This window comes from Falco naumanni, chromosome 13 (genome assembly GCF_017639655.2).
Source record: "Falco naumanni isolate bFalNau1 chromosome 13, bFalNau1.pat, whole genome shotgun sequence".
NCBI classification, from domain to species: Eukaryota; Metazoa; Chordata; class Aves; order Falconiformes; family Falconidae; genus Falco; species Falco naumanni.
The window spans coordinates 11,878,341-11,903,394 of NC_054066.1; the positions used below are offsets into that span (position 1 = coordinate 11,878,341).

The window sequence follows — 25,054 nt, forward strand, 5'->3', positions numbered from 1 at the left end:
TCAATATGTGTTCCATTTCTAGTCTTGTAGCTGAATCTGGGAAGCCTTTTCCCAGTACAAGAAAGGTATAAAGGTCAGCAAAGAGAACAGCAGGGTAGATGTTAAGAAAGGAGAAAAAAGGAACAAAAGTAAGAATCATGACTTTATCTGCTCTGACAATTAGCTCATCTGATGAATGGGCAAATGTTGCAAGAAACTGTAATACAGAGGGTATTGGAAAAGATAAAGGGAATGATAAAAATGCATTTGATTGTACATCAGATAAACTCTTCATGTCTCATTTTTCCGATGATTTCTTCTTTTCAGGCATTTGTTGCCAAATGTTTCATAAGTGCAATTGTGACTTGCTTTTAGAGTTTTCTCCACATCACGTAACTATTGTAGTATTTCTCTTAATTTCCCAAACTTATGAAATAGAAGTTTAAGACTTTATGGAAATAATTTTTTTTAATCTTGGTTCATGAGCCAATATTCAAGTTTTCAGCAGTGCTAACCAGGCACTCCAATAGGTGGCAGAATAGTTTATTATCTAGTAAGTTTGCCTTTAAAAGTAAAAAAAAAAAAAAAAAAAAAAAAAGTTTTACTTTTAAAAAGTTAAAATTACTACTTTTAATGATACAATTATTTTTCCCCTTCTTGGATCATTATGAGTTTCAGCAACCATTTAATGGTAGACTGACTTAAACAGAAATTTCAGATCTAAAGACCATTTCATTTCTGAAAAATTTTACTTTTTTTTACATGACTGGAAGGCCATTTTCTAATTGTCAGGAATAAGAAAATCCGTACTCCAGCTTTATTTCTGCATTAGAAGCAGGGACTCCAAAGCTAGGCTGACTGTCCTACTTCTGAGCACTGTGGATAATATTTAGAAGTCTGTGAGAGTTTAGTGTTGTCTTGATTTAAACCAAAACCTGGCACAGATTCAGGGCTGAGCTGAGCCAATACGTGATTCCAAATACACTGAAGGTCCAGAATTTACCTTTGAAGAGCTGAGCGGTTTTGTTTTTAATTTCTTTTCCAGTAAACAGTAAATGCTTCTTTCCCTACTTCTGTGTTAATTTCCCCTAGAAAAATAAAATGCTCTAAATTATCCCCTTCACAATATTCTTGTTAGGCATCCAAGCTCCCGTTAGATGCCTGCTTTTACCCCAAGACAACAGTGATTTCGGTTTATATATGCACATACCATATGTACAGATTATGACCATCTGCAGTAACAGCCAGCACAGCAGATGGAAAGATCCAGCCAGACCTCCCATTGTAAACCAAAAGAACCCCAGTGAAAAAGCAAGCTTTTTGCCCTTTAAATAGTTTAATGGCACCTTTATATGAACTTAAAAACACATTGTCCAACATTTTTACAATTATCGGAAAAAATATTGCTTTGCTTGACAATGTCAACAAGCAGGACATGCCACTGTCATATGCATTTTGTGGCTGGCTAACTTTTAAGACATAGTTATAAAAGTTTCTGAGCTATGAAGTATTGCAAATACCCTCTAGCAACATAATGTGGGAGTTACGTAATGTCCTAACCATGTTACAGTTAATTATACAGACAAAAATTTGTCTTGCTTTCCACTGGGGTTTTACGTATAGGCATTTTGCGTAGCAGCAATGGGTAGTTATTACAAAGGATTAGAAAATTATGCTCTTGATTGGCACATGTACCTGCCCAGCACCCACAGTGATATGTGCTCGCGAGTCCGCAGGTGCACAGCGGTGCGTTTGCTCAGGGGACCATCGCTTTGGTGATCAGGGTGGGAGTGCTGGAAGGTACGGGTCCAGTTTCTGGTCCTCTCAAGCATGTTCACTACTGAAGGCAGGGCTGTTCTTAAGAGCTTTGTTTCCAAGCCCCCATGCCAGAGCAGTAAGGTCTAGTATTGCGCTGCATTCGGTGTGAAAGCTTTGTGAAAAAGCTGCGTGGGGGCAGTCGTGTCGCATGTGCATTCCAGCCAAACACTCAGCTCTCTGGTAAACCTTGTTTTGTCATTTGCTACCTACACGTTGGTACAATGGCGCATGCCTTTGCTGTGCTATACGCCGCACTCCCACCAGTGACACTCAGTACCATCCTAAAGATGTGCCCTCTCTGAGCAGCCCAAAAATCACCATCTCTGTTTCATGTGGCGTGGATGGTGTGTAACTTAGTGATGCCTCACTAGAAGAAATAATAGTACAAGCAGGAATATCTACTATTTAAAGTCATATTCTCTTTGTTTCATCTTTTTTAGAAGATTTTTTTAATCTTCTAAACCCCATTGAACTTATAAGATATATTATATCTTTATATGTATACACATTATATATATATATGTATTAAAAGTCCTTCTAAGGACCCAAAGAACTTATATTATAAAACCTATGGCGATACTATATCCAGTTTCCAAATACACTTTTCAAATTCCATTGACATTGATTTATCCACCACCAATGCAGGCTCTTAGTGTTTTCCTGTTCTGTGGATTTTGCAGTTTTAATTATAGACAATTTTTAAACAAAAATAGTTTTGCACTGGTGAAAGACACTGAAGAATTAATTTACTCTTTCCGTTTCGCTGTTTGCTTTGAGATTAGCTGTGCTTTGAGCAGGAGGTGGGATGAGATGGTTACTGTAATCATAAATCAACTCTACAGCTCCATCCTTGCAGGCTCTGCACTACTTTACCTTCCAGGGAGTTCACTGTGAGGATATTTTTCTTGGGGATACTTCACTAGAGGTGCTCAGAAAGATCCATCTGAAAACTCTCTCACTGTTTTCTGCTTACATGATACAAAATTTAAGCTCTCGTTAGCTTGCATTGCTTGATGAACTTCTAGTAATCATCAGACACCTCCGTCAAAACAAGGCAAAACACTATATAGTTCATAAACTGTAGGAGGGAAATATTGCACAGGTTATGAAAAAAAAGCCAAGTTCAGGTCAGCATTTGTTAACCTCAATTCCGACTTTCCCCCCTTGGACCAGATGAAGGTTAATTTAAGTAGAACCTAGCCTTGTCCTAATCGTAGTATCTTTAAATATCAGTTGTTTCCCATACACTTCTCCTTTACATCTTACATCCTTGTCTTCCTAAAAACATTTTTTCTCTTCCAAAATGTGTCTGCTCTCCACTCATATGGAGTTACTGTCAGCTACTGTCTGGAAACCATGCAGAAATGCCAAGATACTACCTGTTTTGCTGACTTAGGAAATAATTATTTTGGGGGCAGAAAGCAACTAAAATTAAATGGTGTTATGTAATACAAAAAGTTTAAAGACCACCACCCAAATTCTGTCTTTACACAGTGAGACAATCACCCACAACTTTAGGTTCAGTAGTGTTTCCAGTGTAGAAATCCCGTTTACTCCAATGAGAACAATCTGCTCCCTTTGATGAACATGTACCACTGCACTCCAAGCTAGAATCTCAGTAGAGGCAGAAAGCTGCTTGCTACATATCCAGGAACCATTTAATACACAACCACGTTGCAAATAGCAACTCTTCTACTATGTGCATTCTTGTACAGGATTAACATGAATCCATTTCTGACCCCCAAGCCTCTCTTCATAACATTCTCCAAGGATTTCTACTACTCTAGTACCAGGCAGATTATCATCACTAACTTGATGAACTTTGATCGCAAAGAAGTCTGCTTTCCAGACTCATCTAAAAAACAAATAGGAGAAACTTTTTTTTTTTTTTCCATCCCTATTTTCCATGGTAATTTCTGTGGCTGGGAAGATGTGTATGGAATAAATTCTCTAGATCAGCAGTTTCCAGTCCTGAAATCTACTGTGTAGTCAGTGTAGAAATTACAGACACCTCAGTGTCCACTATCTGCAAACTAAGACTATTACTTCTTAAAAGAGCTACATGTTAAGAAATAACTTGTTTACAAAGCACTTAAGGATATAATGTACTATACACACAATACATTTTACTCATTGACAGATGGCCTCAGGGAACTGCTAAAAGCATAATACTGTTCTCTCACTTTGGAAGAGTAAAGCAACTTTTTTTTTTTTTTTTTAAGAGTACTGATGCTGGCAAGCAGCTGAATGACAAGCAAAGAAATACATTATTGTCTATAGTTTCCATATTTTTGGGGCTATGACTGTGCAGTTAAAGACAGTATCAAATGCCACCATGGGGGCAGGACAACTTCAGATGGCACCTGCACCCGTGCAGCTGATCCTGCCCAGCCTTGGCCCAGATGCCACCAGCAGACAGGGTCTGGTGCCAGCACCTCAGCACCAGCTAAGCTTCTGTGGATGCATTTGAACCTGCAGGGGAACTGTGCAGAGCTCACTGCAACCTGTGCTGTCCTGGCTGGTATGTCAGTATGTAAATGCTGCCTGGAGACTGAGTTTATAGGGTCTTTACATCCCAGGTCTGTGCTTTCTCCATCCTCTCATCCATCTCTCTGTCTTCTGTCACACCATCAAGTCTACTTAGACATGCAAGGTGCTGATTCAGACAGCCCAGGAGGGAGTTAGAGGAAATAACTGGTTTGGGACTGCACTCCAACCTGCCCATAAAACCCACCCTTAATTTCCTACAAACAGATGTGAAGATGACAATTAGTCCCAGGAGAGATTGCAGGAGAAAATAATTCAGAGCAGCCAGTTCCTGGGTGCAAAGGAAAAACATAGTTTAAATGCCTGAGCCTGAGGCCGTGCGGGATGTATCCGTGCTCTGTCCAACAGTGGTTCTGTCAACAAAACCAGCTGAAGCACTGATGAGGATGCCGTCCTCACCGGCAAAGAGCTGCAGCAGCAACTCTATTTCCACAGCGGGAGAGGCAAGTTCAAACTGTGCTGTTCCTGGCACTTGAAGCTTTCCCCAGCGACACGCAGACATGATCTTGTTCGCTCTGAGTGTCTGTTGCTGCCAGGAGCCGCGCGGTGGGAGCGGGCAGGCAGCTATGGCAGGGCGCTCCGCTGGCTCCTCTGTCCTGGGTTGGTGATGCAGGCGTGAAGCTCTCACGATGTGACTTTTAAATCAGTATGTCTCGGACTGTGCTTCCTTGTCTCTTCCCTTGCCCCTCGTGCCCAATGCGACTATCACGCATCTTACATTAAAGCAGTGATGTTGTAATTATTTGGCATTATCCTTTGAGAAATGAAAGGCTTGGCATTTATTTCCACATTCTTTCCCCTCTCTGTTTTGGGCAGGTATTCTTTGCTCTCAAGAACGTGTGTTGTTTCTTGTACGCTATTAGGGTGCTGAACACCTCATCCACTTTTTAAATGTAGAACTGTGAAGCTACAGTTTGTGAAGAGGGCTGTGAAATTTTACAGCAACTATGATTACTATGACAGTTTTTTTAAAGGATTTAATGTAGTGTCTGACCTCATTTATTTCTGCTCTCAGCAATAACTCTGTAATGGGATGGCAGTTTTGGAATTCTGAGCCTTATTCTCATCCTAATTTAATCTGTGCAAAAGTAGAAAAACAATTCAGTTGTTCTAAACTTTTATTAGACCAATGTCAGAGTCTCCTGGCTTTAGAAAGATAGTTTAGATCACTGTAATTTCCCCATAGCACAATAACCAAATACAGCAACTCCAAGGCATCACTCACTGGAATGGTGTCTGTTTCACAGAAACAGCCGTGTGTCGTGCTCCCTTAGGAGCTGAAGTCAGCAAAATCCCTAGGAAAAAATATTGGTTTCCTCCCTGCATCTGAGACAAAGCAAACTAACCCACAGAAAATATCAAAGGAGTGGCACTGTGCCATAGTTTGTCTGTTTTCTGTGAGTTTTCTGTGAGCTTTGTCTCATTGGCCAGCAACATTCACATATTTTTCACTTATATTAGGATGGTGTACAATGCATTTTCCAGCAGGTTCTAGCAGTGTAGCCACTGTTTTTTCAGTCTGTATGACAAGACCATTTGTTTTGATGGTTATCAAAATGCTGATCTGCAAAGCTGGTATCAAAAAGGACATTGCATTTATTTTCACTTGAATTATTTATGCTAATGTGAAGGCTAAGAACTCTTGGACTTCATGTGAGAAAGATCTATATATATCTCTCCTGTCTGTAAGGACCCCTAATTACTGACCTCTTTGTTCTTTAAACTTGCAGTTTGTTGAGTCTTGTAATCTCAATAGAGTTAAGTACCATTTCGTGTTGGTTTTTTTTTTAAGAAAGACAAAAAAAAAAGCTGTAAAATGATGACTTCTGAGTAAATGTTCTGAGATGTTACATGAGATTACCCTTTAGCTAATAATTAAACAAACTGCCTTAAAATTTTGGAGATCCTAGGAATGCTTTTAGGATCTAGGTTTGGTAGGACTTGTGTGAAATGAGGATGCCTGTGTGAATTCTTTGGGAGGATTGTGGCTTTGGTCATTTCACTGCAATTATTTACAAAAAGAAAACTCTCATAACTGACACCTGAGGCCAGTATGTCTGTGCCTCTCTAGACAATTTGTACAATATAATTCTGATTCATGTGCTGACAAGCTGCTATCAGGTTTTCACTGTGACTCAGGCTCCGAAGAGTTGAAGTCACTCGACACTGCAGCTTCAGAAATTTGAGGTCTCGGGCAAATTAATTGTATTTGATGCGAATCTTGTTATCGATAACTCCATAACTGCCTCAATGACTACGCACATTGGGTGCAAAGCTTACTTCACAGAAATGACTCTGCATCCATCAAAGCCAAAAGCAATATCCAGCCTAATCTTTCTACCCTTTGCTTGTCTCTCATTACCATTAAATAGTTTGTTTCTCTGTCACCATTTTAATTTACATCATGGGATCAAAAGTAGTTCTTGCTGCAGAACAAGTAGAAAGTATTACTGCTTGTGCAAGACTACAAAGTTAATGTACATTTCTGTAAAACCTTATGCACCTGCGTTAGTCACCTTAAATCACTTTTTTTCCTAGGCCTTATGCTTATTTATCTTCCTTCTTTCTGTACCCATTTAAATGTCAAGTAGAATCTCAGAGGACCAGATAATATAACGGTGACAGTTAACAAAGCTGAGAAATCTGATTTCAAGGCCAGTCTGAATAAAACAATAAACCATAACTGATACCATCATTTAGCTTTGTTCAAGTTAATCTTTTCTTTTCTATTTCCTGTATTTGAAGGTTGTTGGTATGGAAAAATTATGGTTCTATCAGACCACTGCAGGCAGGGGAGGTTATTTTCAAGGACGACTTGTTCTTCCTGTGCAAAATAACAAGTATGACCCCGAGTCCTGTCTGTGGGTTGCACAGAAGCCAGCCCTCCTTTCTCCTTTCCTGCATCCTTTGATGCACGCTGGTGCCTGCTACGCAAATATCAGCACAGTCTAGAACAATATGCCAGTGACCAGGCTGCTCCAGAAAGACAAAGATAAAACTTTCTAAAACTGTACTTCCAAATTTCAGACACTTCCAGGGAAAAAGATTTCATAGAAATTGTTGAAACTTCCAGTTGTCAAAATGCCATGAAGTTTTTAACTGCTGTGGTTAACTACAGGCCAGACTCTGCTAAATAACTGCACCAAAGAATATAAAATATGTAATGGTTTGGAAAAACGAGCTATTTAACAATGAAACTGAGGTGAAAGACTGACTCCCTGCAGCCCTAAATTTCAATTATTTTGGCAGTGTCTGCCCGGGCCAGTCTTGTTAAGCCAAGAAATGTAACTGCCTGTGGTCTACAAAGCCAAACAGATGCAGTCTTTAATCTTACAAGCAGCCGAAGCAGGGAATTATTGCTATGTTGGATATATGGAGAAGAGAACATTGATGGTGCATTAATAAAGGAATGTTCAGATTTCTGGGACAGTGGAGTATTTGCCTACTACTTTAACACAGAGATAGTTTCATTTGGTACAGTGTTGCTCTAAACTACTACAAGAATCAATTATTTTTCCCAAAGACATTTCTATGTCACGTAGAATGAAAAAAAGGAGATTAAAAAGTTATAAGTACTTAAATCCACTCTGCTTATCTATGCATGTCAAACAGTTCTATGGTGCTCTACAGGCATTTCCAGTACTTGAGAAAGATGAGGAAGTAAATGCTGCTAAGCCTAATTTAAAAATGCAAATTATTTTGCTAAACAAAGATGTCAAGTGGAAACATTCCATAGCAGTGACTATGACAGAATGATCGGACCCCAGTTCCACCTGCTCCGGGTCTCTCGGGTGTATGAATGAGCAGGTATTGCCAAAGCATATCAACTGGATAGCAAGAGTAAATTGTGTCTCATACAACCAGATACAAGTTGTTAGATCAGAAGCAATATCTGAAATAGTGTATTTTTTTAAAACTGATTTAGTTAGCTATTTCTCCCTTGCCTCTACTACTCAATAATGTTTATCACTTCATTATGATACCCAACATGTTTACCTCCCCCCCCCCCCCCCCCTTTTGTGGTATAATTTTAGTGTGCATAATAGTTTAGACTATGTTTCTCATTTTCATCATGTCTTTCACCCAGTGGGGCAGGTCTGCTAAGTATTGGTGTCCCCTGGGCTCAGGTGCCTTCGTTCTGGGCTACGGTGGGGGCAGAAGGAACGGGGAGGTGGTACTTCACAGGGTGGCAGACAAAATCAGCAGCTCCATGGTTGCCACATCTCCTGAACCATGTCTCCTGATAAATCTCTACTTAAAGCCTTTTTTGGAGCGGATTTCAGGACTGAATCCAGTAGATCAGAAACTATTGTCTCTGGATTAGAAACAGACCTCTCTGCTGCACTGCTTAGTGAGATCCTTCTGTAGTAAAGCCCACCATTCTGTAAGCTCTCTCTGCTTTTGAGAAAATGAGGTAGGCACCAAGGAAGGAAACACACAGGTTTGATGATAGGGTTTGACTGAGCTCAGCTGTATGATAAATATGCATCAATGTACATATTGAGAATAAAAATCAGGTTTGTAAAATGTAAGTGATCAGGATAGCGCCCTAAACTCTTCCTTCTCCCCACCAAGACCATCCTGGCCCCAGTGCTGCTTCTTTCTTCCTGGGTCATAATGTTAAATTTTTAAACCAAGACTATCATGTTTTCTCCCCTCTGAAACAGAACGCTCCATCCTTCCCTTACAGCACTTGCTGAAATTCAGCGCACAAAAGATCCAGCTACAGCTGAGCCATGTAACAAGCAACAGAAATTACCACCTCATAGTGGATACAGCCTGGTGACTGTTTTTAGCTCCACACACTTTATTGTCATCTAACAGAGACATCCTATAGAAATCTCTAGATTAAGTTAAAGTACAAATAAAAAAATCCACTTATTCTGTGACTGAACCAGTTTGTTCTTTAGAGACTTTTCCCACATAAAACAAAGTCTTAGCAACTAGCTAGTGGTTTCCCCTGCAATTCAGAAGTTAACATACCCTGTTCTAAAGATTGTGTTCACAACACATGGCATAGCCTCTAAATTCAGCAATTCATAGTCTCTAAATACAGCCTTAAATCTAATAACTTACTTTAGTTCAGTTACACAAAGGCCAATGAAGATAAGACACAAACTACTAGGAAAACATTAACAAGAAAGCAGAAACCCAGAAATGTCAGTGCCAGGCTTGTCAGCGTGGATTAGCCCCGAACAGCAGTGATGCCCTCTGCTTTGTGTGTCCCCTCCTAACCCTACGCTTCAAACAAAAGGCTAATTGCCCAACTTCACCAGCTCAGTCTTTCACTGTGGCCTTTGCTCCTGCTAGAACCTGTGGCTCACCAATCTCTCTTTTCATCATTTCCGAGTAAAGTTCTGTAACAAAGATAACATATGGTTGCCAAAAGCTTCAGTCGTTTTAAATTAAACCTTTAGGGGCTGACCTCTGTTCCTGCTGAAGGAGACTGGCGTAGCATCTGCCTGCTCATGTATACTTTACAAATTCCTGGGCAGCTCTGCCCCAGCTGTTACACAGGTTATAAATAGGTACCGCTCTGAAGTAGCAAGATGACTTGAAAAAGAAAACACATTACACGTCCACATGCTTATGAAGTGATCTGGAAAACAGGTGATTGATGATTGGCTGTGTGAGTGCTGGCATCAGAAAAGCCTGCTTACCTACACGTTAATGTTTCAAGGTTAACTTTTCAGATCTTGAGGTGTAAGCTCTGACTGATGCTTTCCCATCAGCAGAGTGTTTATGACAGTGTGGCTTTGCCTTGTTCCACTGTTGCATAAGCAAGGTTTGAGGTCACACTCAGCTGGTGCACTCACAGTCTCCCAGTTTCATCTATATTCATGAAATCATTAGGTACTTTCACCTCTGGGACCTCTGGCCTATTGTCAAATTAGATATCTCCCAGTAAATCTGAAAGTGACTACCGATTGTCACACCGAGACCTCGACCACGTGTACTCACAAGCTATGTCTTAATTGGAAATGGAGATGCAATCTGGTAGCTTTGTGTGGCACATCAAGCATGTCAGCTACTAGATCCTGCAAACCGCAGAGAAGCCACAGGAAGAACACTGGCGGGGCAGAAGCACCAGTTCCTCCTCCTCCCACTGTCAGCACTGGTGGCAACACAGTCTGTCTCCTTATCAAAGCTACCCACCCTCCAGCCTTCTTTTTCCTTCTCACCTGCCTCCCACAGACCATCAGAGCTTAAAATTTGGCTAGAAAAAAATCTGAAGCCCCATGCTCAGCTGCTGCTGCTGGAGGCAGTGGCTGTGGCAGGCTGTTGGACTTGTCTCCATCAACGCACCGGACTCCTCTTTCTATTTCGGCCTCTTGGAGCCATTGGGGGAGGCTCGGTTGCCAAACATGTCCCTGAAAGGAGTGAGCGTGTAGGTCCATCTGCTTTTGCATAAGTAGGGCTTTTGGTGCTGCCCTCGCTTTCTCTCTGCCTATTTTTAAAGGACTGCTTTGTGTTAGCACCCATGGAAAAAAAAAAAAACGTCTTCTATGATACCACCATCTCTGATCCCACAAATTTTGTGAAAATGAAATCATGAATCACCATGCCTACCATGTTGCAGAATGTGCTGTTCAGTCACCTTAAAAAGATTCTTCAAGTCAGTTAATTTGACATCTTAAATATATGCTCTCAAAACCCTAAATGCCACTGCATATTTAGAAAGCCTTAACTGAACTCTGAAATTTCCTTTTTTACCCCACTTTTCCTTTATTTGCTCGCCCCTCAGCTTGAATTTGCTCTTTGATTGCTCTCAGTTCAGCCTGAAATTATTTGTGTTGGTAAACAGGCAACCAGAAACCATAGCCATGCTTCTTTATGGAGGCTGTAATCCTAGGTATTCTCTTGATCCTTAAAAAAATATTTAACCAAACTGATTTAAATCTAATTCAACTAGTCTGTCAAACAATTTTTATACACATGAATCCACAAAATTGCTTTGCGACAATGTTTTGCCTAATTACATGTAGTTTTGGACAAGTTTCGATCTTGCCCTAGTTAAAGTCTGATCTATTGATTTCCAGAATCCAGTAGGAAATATTAAAGATAAAAAATTTCCTCTCACAGAGTTATTTAAGCAGCATTCAGGGAAAAAATAGGGAGGGAGGGCGAGGTGGTGCAGATCTGGTAGGACTTATCTTACCCAAATACACTGTTTAAGAAGCAAGCTGGGAAATTCTTTAAGTTGTTCATAATACATAAAGGGATTTTAACCAAAAAAACTCAGTTTGGTGGATTTGATACCAATTCTTCCCAAATACTTAGAATGATTACTTACCAAAACAGTACCTTTAGATTCTAAGTAGAGGTTACTTAGAAAAACTACCCACCTTTGCATACCATCAGTTAAAAAAAAAGAGTGGAATATCTCAGTCAAACATCTTCTGCTGGAATCTGGAGGTGGCCACCCATCATAATTATTGAAACCATCCCTAATCCCTGCATGTCGGGCAGAAGCACCCATGCTTCTGCACACTCACCCATTCTCACAAGCTCTGTATTCCCAGAGCCAGACTACACAGCTGCTGAAATCATGGATGTTTTTCTTCTAAATTAAATAGTGGCAGACAGAAATAAAGATCTTTCTGTCCATGAGTCAGTTGGGTTATTAGCTTTATCATTACCATTTTTAGGCTCTGCAGCTTAGAAAGACGAGTTGTTCATTCCACGTATTTGTATATGTGGCTGGAGAAAAAATATCTGAATAAAACTTTTGAGGGGTTTAGAACAAACCCCTTAAAGCAAGAATCTCTTAGCTTTCGATTTCTCATATATGAAATGATGAAGCTGGAAATTAAAAAGATTTTCTGGTCTGAACCTTCTTGTTCCCCCTAGACGAGCTTCTCCCAGGACAACATTTGCTTTCTTCACAGCCTTATTAAACCTGTAGGTCCAGAGCAGTGATGGAAACTGGTCTGTGAGGCTCCCTGGCGTGCTTTCTGTGGCATCATCCCTGCACTGGGCTTGTAATGCAGAAAGGGGTCTAGAAGGTCCTACAGTGATGATGAAAGTCAGGGCTTTTGTAGCTCCCAGTTTCTTTGCAGAGGAACAAAGAGATGAGAAATCCTGGTATCCAGTTGTGGACTGGATTGCATCTTTTTGGAAAAGGAGCTAGAAACCCCAGCCTAAGCCAGTTTCCTGCAATACTACCAAGAGTGGCATTTTAGGTAATTTCAGTAACAGTGTGTGGCATGGTTCCTGATTGTTCTTTAACTTACACTGATGCTTTGAGAAGGTAAATGCCTCTACAAAACAGAAACCCCTATCCCTGCTTTTGCTTACCCCTGGTAATTTTTTCTTAGTGTGTCTAGGAAAAAAAAAAAGCTGTGTGTAAACACTGTAATAGTAAAATGGATGTCGTATGGACAGCTGTAGTGGATTTTTCAGTTCAAAGGGCACATGAACATACACTTTGTCTATATAAGGTCCTGAGTTCTGGAGAAGAAAACACCTATGGCAAAACACTTGACTGCAATTAGGTGCAACTTACAGTGGAAGTTAGAGTTCATGTTCTGAATGCAAAGAGCACAAAGCTGTGCAGAACTCCCAACCCTAGTATGTTCTTGAATTGTCATGCCATCATCAGGCATGTGTGTTTATCTGGGGAATGAAATAACTGCTCATTTTACTTAACAGAAGTGCTAATGCTGCAGCCAGAAGCAGACTGAGCTGGAACAGAGGCAGTCAGACAAGCCGCCTGGAGGCAGACAGTCTTTGCACTCACTCAGGCCCACTCACAAATTTCTCAGCTATTTATAAAGATATACCTGTGCAGTCACACCCCCTCGAATGAAGACGACATGAGGATTATCTGAAGCAGGAGTCTGTGCGTGGCTTTCTTGTGCATCCAGTTTAATAATGCCTAACGTGTGATCTTCATTCATCTTCCTTCTGGTTTGATACTGTGCTTCTATAAAATGTCTTCATGCAGAGCAGTGAGGTTTGTGACACCTACATTATAAAGCATGTAGAGGAAAAGACACTTCCCCACGGTTTCTGGGAGAGAGAGATCCCAACTGTTCACAAACTACCAGCTGAAATTTGTTCAGTGTCAGGTAATATTCTAGAAAGTGTTTGCCCACCTTTTGTTGCTGCATTATTATATTTTTTGCCTGTTTTCTGTCATTACTATTATTTAGCCTCCCATTGCTCCACTGCTGAGTAGCTTTGGGAAGCAGGTGGGATTTTGTTTCCTGCCTTGCCATTGAATTGGTGGGCTGTCCTGGGATGCGAGAACCTAACTGGCTACTTCCCAAGCATTTCCCTTCCCTGCACATAGAGATAAAAGCCTACTGAAGAAGGGTGTGTTACAAGGATTGACATCTCAGTTTTGAGGACATCAGAGATATTTCACAAAAATTAAGGAAACCGAAAATTACCAGTTGTTACTTCTATGTCATAGTTACTTGCTTTTAGATTACAATTTCCTTTCCCCCACTATTTAAATTTTGGTGACTTATTTTCCTTGCCCTTGGCTCCCATCACTACTTTTTGGAGTCATTAACAGTTATAACTATATTATATATATATATATATATAATATATATAAAATATATTTATATATAACTATATAAATATGCATAATTTAACTTTTTGGTAGATAGGAGACTGGGAATGGTATAAGAAATGTAGCTCTCCTCTACACATAGTAGAATTCGATCCTTTATATTTCAATGCTTAAAGAGGATTTTGAGTTGGTGGTCTTATACGACGTGTTTGGAATAGCCTGACTCAGAATAAAAAAAGTATCTTCTGGAAGACAGAGCTAATTATCCATTAACATTTGGATGCAATGCTTGTCTTACATTAATTTCCATGCTTGCCAAAATGATTCTGGCAGAGGAACCAGCTGTGAAATGTAGAAATAAAAATACTAGTTTGGAAGTACTAGATATGCCACGTAGCTGCCTGGAAAAGGATGCACATGAATGGAAGTGTGAGACAGCAGTATTACACAGGCGGGAGAATTTACAAGTGATACGAAGCAGCTCAGGCACACCTTCTGCACTGTAATCTAAATAACAAAAAAGACTTCATGACAGGTATCCTTCAGCTATAGAGTGGTACCTGCCTTATCTCACCAAAGTGAGATCAGGCTACTGCAAACCATCAAAAAATCCATCCTTGTCAAAGCAGGGCCATTGCACTCACAGCTTCTCTGTCCAGAACTTCAACAGGACGCAGGGTGGGTTGGGGAAACATCAACTTGAAGCCATGTCTGGGCCTTCCTTCTGTTGTACAGTCCTTCACATGATTAGAGAGTGACAATTTCCCTCTCTAGCTTTGAATGGAGAAAGTATTTTCCCACTTCTTGTCCTGTATTTTCATTAGGATGGCCACAAAAATCACATTATTCCTTTCAGATTCTATGTAAGAATCTCTGCCGTGAGCTGCACAACTGCTGTCTAAGATGCAGACGAGATTTTCAACTGCTCTAATTGCAAGCCCTGATGGAGCATTTCCAGAAGCAGACAACCCAGTATATACTACCTTCTGTGAGTCACCCAAGTTCACTAAATAAGGTCCTGATGTGATTTTCCTGTGTCTCCCCAACCCAGCCACAATTCTTTTTTAGGTACACATTGTACGTTGTCAGAAGGCTGAGTTATACTGCTCTGCCTCCAGCATTTTTAGCAACTATGTACCTGGAATTTAGTCACAATTACTCTTCAGAAGTGCGTATTTCAAATGAATTGGTGGATATACGTGTCTTGATATTTTAGAGACTATCCTTATTTTAATGGCTGGACTGCACTAATGAATCAACCCAAGTCATCTCTTCATAATCCATTGCTTCAAAAACAGCTGTGAATATTTTCTTCCCATTAAGGTTTATTCCTCTGGGTTTGATGCAATTAATTGTCACTTATGACTTAAAGAAAATATGCCAATAAATATTTATGCCACATGCACCATCTGCTTCCTCTGGTGCCCTGTATACTTAATGTTTAACAAATTTCTGTAAGCCTCACCCTGCAATTTATGTTAAAGGGAGCCCGTGGTTATAACGGCAGCACGCGGTCACAGATGCCCACTCTGGAGGCAGCACAAGAATCCTATTTTTTGATAAAGCAGACCGTGGAGGCACCGAGGATATGACAGTGTGAAATGCTGAAGGGGACACAGCTGCAATACCATGCTTGATCCTCCCGGTGTTTATTTATAGCTTTGTCAGAGTAAGGCTAAGCATCCGGTTCTCTTAAATACAGATAGGAAAACACTGGTGTGTGAGAGCATCACAGAGGGTCCAGAAAGAAGACAGCAGATCTAGACAAATAATTAAAGAGTGTCTAAGTCTGAAGTTACAGGAGAAGAAAACCTACTGTCAATCTTCCTCACCCCAAAATTCATGAAATGGCTTTTGGCTGCTGTATAAAATACGTGCGTGATACTGAAAATGTGGAAAACCAACGCTTTAAGGGCATATTTACTTTCTGCCTTGACATTAGCTCATATGTGAAGATAGGTTTTTTCAGAGCTAAGTATGTATAAGAGCAAAAAGAGAAACATATTGTACAGATGATACAAGCAATCCTTTCAGTAGTCTTTTAAACTAGCGCTCAGCCTTCCCGCACCGCACTCCATCAGGCACAGAGTAACTGGTGAAGAAGAGGGTTTCTAATTTCTCTGTGCAAGCAAGAGAGAGGCTCTCTGGAAGGTACAATTCCTTACCACAGCAGCACGAAACACCCACGCATGCCTGAGGAAGGATGAAGGACTAAGACTCAATGCCACAATTTAGCCTGCAGCTGTTGATTCCAGCTCCTTGTCAGGATATAATTAAGGTATCGTCTGGCTGAATGGGAAGACAGGACTTAAAACTAAAAATACCTTTAGTAATTATGGCTTAGATCTGGAAAGAATGGATGGATTTTGATTTCTGAAAAAGACAATGCTGTTCTTGAAGATAGCTGAGTAATTAATGACTGAAAGGCAAAGTAAACACGCTTGTAATCCCCTGTCTATGTAACGTACTGCTGAGGCTGTGCATGCAGCCTCATGAGGGAGGACAAACATCTTAGTATGTAGGTCTGTCTGTCTATTTTATGCAAACAAATAGGGCTTTGCTATGTTTCTTAGGAAATTTAAATCTTCATTCAAACACTATAAAACAAATCGGTTGTTTCAGCTCTGTGGTCACTATTCAGGAACACACGTATGGTTTTGCTTTAAAAATCCCAATAAACAAACAAACAAAAAAACCTTCTTTGGGATCCAGGATTGCCCTTCCATCCGTGGGTGTATAAATTGCCTTGTTGACTATACCAAGAAGAAGAAACAGCCTCCTTTTCTGAACTCCTGTAAGCCTAGATCCCCACTCTTCAGTAATGGCACACTTTCATTCTTTGGAGACCTCGGAGAACTTAGTGGAGACAGGAGCCCCAGTTAAAAGATACAAAATCCCAGTCCCAGGGCTTAAGATTTCAACACCCTGACCAGCATCCACTGTATTGTTAGCAAGTTACCTGGAAGGAATTCCGGTATCAAAGACTGATGTAAAATATAAATCTGTACATTTGTATCTAAACTTCTAAAGATATGTAGCATCAAACCTCTAAAAAGACTTGAGTGAAGAAATGAATGAAAACTACTCATAATCTACTTTAATTCAGTCAAAAGCTGTTCTCTTTTTCCTCCTCACAATATACCTTGCCAAACATTTTCTCTTTCTGCATATGTTATCATTTGTTTGAATTAATTTGTGGGAGCTGTTTCCTGGATGTTTGTGTTCCATCGCTTGAGTGAGCATTGGAATTTGAAGAATTGGCCAGAAAAATGAATTTCTTAATTTCATAGTTACTTTTTTCTCTGAATCAACTTACTACATGTTTGTACAAATGCCAAGGCAGTAAAAAAGATGAAGTAGGGGCTGGGGGAAGAGCTGAGACCGCAAAAGTCCTGATCAGACCAGCGCAAATTAACGCGTAATGGCATCCTTCACTTCCTCCCGAACCTGTTTAAAAGCTCATGGCTAAACTGCAGTGGTACTGGTAGTGCTCAGGTACCTGCTTAGGACAGCGAAGCTATGCAGCAGCAAGGTAAGTGGCCAGTTCTGGAAATTCAGCTGATATGATGGCAAGATGACATTCTTCATTATCTCAGTAAACTGAAAGATCATAACCAGCATGATCCATAATTCCATCACCTTTTTGCTTTCTTAACAATCTGTTTTATTTCTCACCAAGGCAAAACAACCTTGCCACCCTTCGCTAACACAACCGTATCTTCCTTTCCTTGAGATGTTACTGTCTGTCTCGCAGACAGGGTATGTTCTCCTGTACTCAACTAACAACCCCAAGCTGCAATTCTTCCTCCACCTGTGCTGTGGATGGAGTAGGGTTCTTCCAAGTGGCGTAAGCCCACCCAGTGGCTGGTTCCTGTCTCTACCATCCCCACTCCCCTAACGCTGTCCCCCACTCTCCTTTCTGCCACCACCAGCACTCATCAGACCGCTTAGAGGAAAAGTGCAAACAGCATGGGGTCAGACAAAAGCAGCCAACACTTAAACGAGAGGGTATTTTAACAAGACTGAATGTGACTGAAGTTTGGGCTGCCGTCCTTCCCCCTTCCCTCTGGCCGTGCGTTCCTGCTGCTCCCCTGGGCTGGATCTAACCAACATACAGCTGCATCTGTCTAAGCATATAGCCTACGTTATACGCATACTTGTATGGAGTATTCTGGTGTGAGCATTCATGCTGTTACAGAGCAGGAGCGCTTGCAAGCAGAAAAGTTGCTGGACTATTTCAAGAATGTTTCAAATCTGTGAACCCTTTAGTGAAACTGTTCTCTCACCCATCTGCCTGGAAAGTCAGATTTTTTTTCAGTTATGAGGAAACACAAAATGAGCTTTAGAGCCCTTGACACATCCTGGTTCTTTAAAATGTGGTATCTTGTTATGCTAAAATAAGAAATGAGCAGGTTTTTATTGCTTTGTTTTAAATGAAAAGCAGAGATCTTTTACCTACCCTATCTATCACTGCCATTTAATGGTGTAAATTTTGTGTTTCTACTTCTCCAGAATAATGGACAAGAAGTCTGCAGAATTTCTGCCAAAGTCTGGGAATCCCATTACCCCTCACACAGAAGCACACTGCTTGGGAAGGGAGGGGAAGGGAGTATTTTCCTAGATCAGTGGTTCTCAAGTGCAATTTGAGCCTTGTTACACCGTATGGATCGGGCAGGCCTGTTTCCCAGCCTCCATGGAGGGACAGGATGGTTGTGTGAAGAGGAAGAGGGGATGATGCCACATTCAGGGGGTGGTGTGGGGAGGATTACTGGAGTCTGGGGTTTGAGACAAAATCTTTCTCAATGCAAATGTAATTTTTAATTGCTTTTCCATCTGTTGCTGGTCTAGAGTATGGAGTCCAGAGAATTTCTGGAAAATTTACTGCTATGATTTATGCATCATGTACATGAATGCCATATGTCTTGCAGGACTAAATACCATCTTCTTCTTTTGGTTTTGTTTTGTGTCCTCCTTTTTCTTAATTAATTATTTTCATTAAGAATTCCTAAAAGACAATTAAGATACATCTTCAGCAGCATCACAATACTACTTTAATCATGCTTGTGCTTACTGCACAGGCATTGAAAAGAAAAAATGTCAAATCTTAGGAAATGCTAAGAATCATAAATTACTTTCCTGTCTGCAAGATTAAGACTTTGCACTTTAGGAGAGTCCAACGCTAGAAGAAACTATAAATCATCTAATTAAGGAAGGAATTAAATTTCTTAACTTGTACTAACATAAGCCAACCACAAATGTTCAGCACTGGTAATTAAATAATCTAGATCTTTGGAGGGAAAGTTAGAAGCAAAGTATCTATCATTTTTTTCTTTTTAAATAAGGTTTGCTTAAAAGTGTGTCCAAAGCAGGGAACATTTGATGTAGGTCCAGAGAATGACAGTTGACAATAATGGAGTGCACAAAGTTATATATAATTATGTGAAACTACGTTTATTTTATGAGGTCTCTCCATGGGGTAATCTCACATTACCGATATTTTAATTACATTTATAAGTCACTATGTGCATCTTATGAATGATTATGTCTCATGAATCCATGTATTTTATTATATTAGGTGGATTTAGATTAAGTTCTCATTCAGTGGAAACAAACGTAACAAAACTTTCATACATAAACTGACTTTAAAATTTATACTATCTAATTATAATATTTGCATGAAACAATGTATTCTAATTTGCAGCAGTAAACTGTTGCTAAACAGTATCATTGTTAATTGAACTAAGTTTAATTTAATGTTCAGAAATTACTCAAATATTCTCTGAAGAGGAAAAAAACATAACATAGATGTAGAAGATGTTCTTTGAGGGAGTTTAACTTTTTTAGCTGACAGCATGGCAAAATCAGATAGACTTGACTTAAGGAGGGTAGCACACTTCAGCCCAGGGATGTTTTAAAGAGAGATGGCAGGATGTTTTATTCCAATACAGAAATGAAAACAAACAGCATTTCTACCCAGGATTTACCTGCACTCTCTCCCACTGTGCCTTCACTTCAAGCACACAGAGATCTCTTTCAGCTGCCCCTCCCTGACCAGTCTCCATGGGAAGTCTCCCTAGAAAGCCTAGGACAGTTAGGCCTGTCCCCCTGGACTCAATCCCAGTGTATCTAATCTGATTTCTGAAATGTAAACACAGAGAGCTGGACAAAAATAGTATGTACAGAAAGTAGAAAAGGAAAGTTAGGACAAGGCAATCTTTCAAACTGTTCACATCAGACCCATTGTACACAGAACACATCTTTCCATAGACAACTCACCGACATCCCGCTAAGCTGGCATAAAACAAGGAGAGCAGACACCACATCTCACTCTTACTTCTCCCTGTTATTTCTACTGTTTATCCTTGCGGATGACTAGAAACACTGGATTAAATATGGACACACTAGCATTTCTTCTATTATGGTGAGGTACCAGAATATGATTTTTTTCAGAGCTCAGGAGCTGTCCAACATAAGCAAACAAGAAATACTGTTCCTCTAACATGATTTCTTATTTTCGTATCATAATGGCTATATTTTCATTAACCAATTTGCAAATGAATAGAGAATTACATGTAGCAAAATGCCCATTCTGCTTAAAAAAAGTTATCTCTTTGAAAAAAGTAGTCTGCTATAACTGAATTAAATATTTAGTGTTTTAATAAATCAATGTTAGTATACTTGGTGAGCATATGTAGGACTGCCATCAGCTTATTTTCACTTCTACTAACTGTGCTAATCTGTAATGGGACATAATGAAGAAAATATTTGTGAAAGCTATGTTCATATGGTCTTGTTGCATTTATAGTTACAGTAAGATTAGACTCCTTATAACTAAACATAAACTCTTCCAAATGAAAACCGAACACTATAGCTACATGTATTACCAGCTATCTTTGGGAAAGGCAGCTGTTAATGATACAGTACACTGGAGATTTCTTTTTTCCTTCTGCAAACCTAACGACAACTTTCAGAGGCAGTTTGAGTCTCTGACACCATAGGTAACAGCAATTCATAAAATCTTTCACATGAACAAGAAGATAGAACATATTTTCTGCTAAGGGCAGTCTGGTTTGCTTGCTAATTGAGAAGCTGGGGAAACCACTCCATGTTCATATCCTTCTTCCTCCCTCATTCCTGCAGCTTCTGCTCGTTTAGTGTCAGTCATTGGAAAGGACTCTGAATGAAATGCTTTGCAGGTTCTGAGTATGATACTGACCTAATGCTTAATCCTTGCACAGCGGTTAAGTATCCCCTGGTCCCTGGTTATGTACTGTGCGCAGCCAAATGAACGACCCATGTATCTAAGGTGGGGAGAGCAATTCTGAAAAAATCATCTATGTGCTTACACTCTGATCCACACATGAAATCTGATGATTAATGTCAAAGTTTTCTAGTTTACTGCATGTCTTTACATCAGTTGTGCAACTTTTTAGGCATGCAGATTAAAATTCTGTACTGTACTACCACTGAGAATAAATTAACTAGGAATATGAACAAAACTTCAGTTCTGCTCGTAACAGTTTATGAGTAACTATTTAACAGTATCTCAAAAATATAATTTCCAGGGACTGATCAAGAAATAAGCTTCCAGGTTATCAAATACCTTTTCTCTTGATGTGAACACTAATGTTCCAAAATAGTATTTAGCTTCTAAGTTAATGCTCTCTCTATATGATACATTTTATTGTACATTCCACTTCAATCTCATTAATGCAAAATTCTTTCAGTAGAATCTCTTTTCTTCAATAGTGATAACTGTAAATTGCAGAATAAACTAGGTACTAACATTTTGCTTTGAAAACCGTGAAGCTGTGTGTGTGTGCGTGTGGTTGGCACTGTGTTCAGAAAGCCATACAGGGAAAGCTGACTGTCCTATATGCACACTAGGCAAGCAGCAGGTGATGGGAGAAGGTGACTTGGCAGGCCTTGTGTCAAAGCAGAGCCTAATATTCCTCCCATGTAAGAAAGGGCTCAGTCATGGTCTTGTAGTTTAGGATGGCACGAGGAGCTGTGGGGCAGTTCTGTCCCCTGGAAGCCTCACGGAGCGCCTTTGCCCACCCTCTGCCTACAAGCAGAAGTATACCATCACTTACTATAGTTACACAAGCTATTTTCTTAGGAAAGAGCTTTGTATAGTCATTTCTTTGACAAAGAGGGGATTAAAAGAAAATTATCACCTTGTGTGACTTTGTCAGGGAAAGTTGTGGGCATTCAGCACATGTGAGATTTAGGTCTGTGACTTGCTGAAGCCCCTTATCTCAGAACTTCTTTTTGGGATTGTAATAAAAAGTAATTTCAGTATTTCTGCTTCTTCCCTCAGATCTGCAGAACGGTAAGAGTGATGCTTATTCTCCCTACAAGGTGATTGACCAGGGCTAGATGAAACCTGACCTGTGCTTCCAAGAGGACAAGTGTGTATCAAGCAGCTATATTGGGTATTTTTAAATCAAATCTGAGTATAGTCTTGCTTTAACAAGCCATCTTTTCTCAGTAGTTCCGTCCTAACAGAGACGGATATAATTTCTATAAGATTCAAAGAAACACAAAGAAAAAAGTCATAGCTCAACATATCAAAAAGCAAGTCATAATTCATTTTTATATTATTATTTGGACTCATAATTTCCTCTGAGAAAATAAACCTTTTCTTAGGGTATGAAATACTAAACAGTAAAACCAAGTGACTGTGGTCCATGTTTTTTGCACTAAAGCAATCCTTTCCTATATCAAACAAGAAGGATACCACTAACCACCTGCCTGATGACCCCATTCTGCTTAAGAATGTATTCAAGATATGGTTCAAGTGACAGCATTCCAGCTGCAATTGAACAATGATTGTACTTCATAACACTGTGACCCTTTTGTTTGGGAGAACACATGTGGAACGGTCCAAGAACAGGAAGCTGCTGTCTGGTTTTGGTAGTCTCAGAAATAAGTACCACTGAACATTACTCCTTAATGTCCCCTTCCTTGTGTCACCCAGCATCATTCAAAACAGACACAGGAGTCTGTTTAGTTTCTCACTTTGTAACCTGTATGGTTCCTTACTAGCACACGCTGATTAGATTGTATATTTTGCTCATTCTTTCTTGTGGAAACTGATAGTCCCATGGATGGTGTGACAGTGAACTGAGCTGTAAAACCTTTGGCCATATTCCTAAGTTTTAACTGCTGTAATTGCACTGTTGTATCACTCCTGCTGTTCTCAAGCATGCTTCATCACCCCCAGGCAAAGATACAAAGCCTCCAGTCATCACCACCATGGGATGGAGATTCAGCTTCTTGACGGCAGGTGCCTGGGTTCATCAGCTAGAGCTGAAATGTCCATGTCCTCGAGGGAATCCCCCAGCAGGCTCCATGAGAGCCTCAGCTGGGCTTTAGGTGGTGTGCAGCGAAAGCAGTGCTGGAAACCTTTCGCCTGAATTAAAACTGCTCTCTTCTACAGTTTTTGTTGGCTTACGGAGGCCAAGGAGTAGTAATCAAATGGGATTCTGAGTAAGGATCTGCTCTCCTGAGCCCTTCATCAAATAAAAAATAACTACAATCATAGCAATGAACTTCTACCCAGTTTCATGTAGACAGTATGTAAAGCAACATAACAACTCCTATTTCTTCATGTACGCTCTTAATCAAAAGCTGTTATAACCCACAATAGTGAGATTGAAATTTCATTTCAAATGTAAAATAATTCTGTTTGAGTTCTTTAGCAGCTTCTCCTCATCTAATACAGAAAGAGTTTTCTCTCTAATTGTGTATCTCTATGCCTTCAGGAACATTGAGCAGCTTTTTAAACATCTGCTCTTTCCAACCTGCCTCTTAACAAGTTATGATTTGGAATAATTTTCTCTTTGGCTTATTTTTCTTTCCTGTCAGTTGCAGACAATGAACATAAGAAAATACAGAGGGCCACAAAGTCTGAAGGCCAAATGTGGGGAAACTTCTGCAGTAATCTTAATAATGTGCTCTGTATAGAAATCTGTATGCATTTTTGCTTTGTATGTTAGCTTTTACCAGAAAGATGGAAATTACAGAAACTATAGACAGACTGCTATAATTTCAGTATCAGTTAGTCACTGACTTGTTTTAATTTAACACGTACTGTGGCTGGCCCCACACCCTGCACAAATAACTCTCAGTGGACTTTTCCTCAGAGGAGATTACAGCAAGTACTTACTGAGGCACAGTTGCTTTCTGACTTGTCCTCCAGAAAGCCAATTTGGCATGGCGTCCTCTGATTCTGTAGCCAGTAGTCTGTTGATTCTAGCAGACTGTTACTGCAGAGAATCTGTTAAAATAGTTAAAAAGTTAAAATAATTAAAAAAGTACTCAGTCCTACTGTGCTTTGGGGGCCTGAACTCTATTGTTGTAACTCAAAGGAAATCTTGCCTACAAAATTTGGCGGGGGGGGGCACCACTGGCACCACTGTTCCTTTTGGACCTGTCCAGTTAATGCACCTTAAATCAAGTGATTTATATATCCCCTAAAGTATTAGCCTATTTTCTTTCAGAACTGGAAGTCCTTGGAGATACTTGAAGGAGATGCTTAAGCCCAAAATTTTTATTGGAGAATATTGCTAGGAGTTTTGTTCTGTGTTAAAGTGATGAACATAGATTGTGGGAAAACTAATTATTTGATTATACTGGAGTGTACAAACTTGCAGCCTTTATGATTTACTGTATCTCTCACCACAATAGATCAGTACTATTCCTTCTGCCAGCAGCCTCATTTCTGAGACCACCTAGGCTACAAACTCTTTCTTCTTAAACACATTTTTCTGCTTTCTGAGAAGCTAAACTACTTATGACCTGCTGTAATGAGTACTGAGCACAGTCAGTACCCTGAGACCAAAACTTTGTGTTTAATCTTTCTGTGTTGACTTAGCCTACAGCCTGTGCCACAAGCTTTGCTCAAACAAAACCAAAATGGGGCTACAGATATCCAGACTATAAAGAGCTAAAGCCAGTTTTGCAAGTCTGATGCTTAGATTGACCTGAATTAACGCACTTGCTGCCTCTGTACTAATATTCTCCCATGAAAAAGAGGGACCCTTAGTATTTTTAAACCAGCTACGTAACAGCAGGAAGAGAATAGCTGCAACAACGATGCTGCTACTTACAGAAAATTTTGCACGTCGTCGTCTTCCCCAGGCAGCAATGTTAACAAGTATGTTTGTGAAATGGGGGTATGTT

General features: G+C 40.0%; 1 protein-coding gene across 3 annotated transcripts in view; it reads right to left on the reverse strand.

Annotated features, from left to right (window-relative positions):
* Window positions 1–25,054, reverse strand: part of LOC121096990 (SPHK1 interactor, AKAP domain containing) — a 73,487-nt gene that overhangs the window by 23,377 nt on the left and 25,056 nt on the right. For all 3 annotated transcript variants that reach the window (XM_040613677.1, XM_040613675.1, XM_040613676.1), the window contains exon 3: window positions 24,039–24,149. In XM_040613677.1, the coding sequence (XP_040469611.1) occupies window positions 24,039–24,149 (111 nt within the window). The remainder of the gene's footprint in view (window positions 1–24,038; window positions 24,150–25,054) is intronic.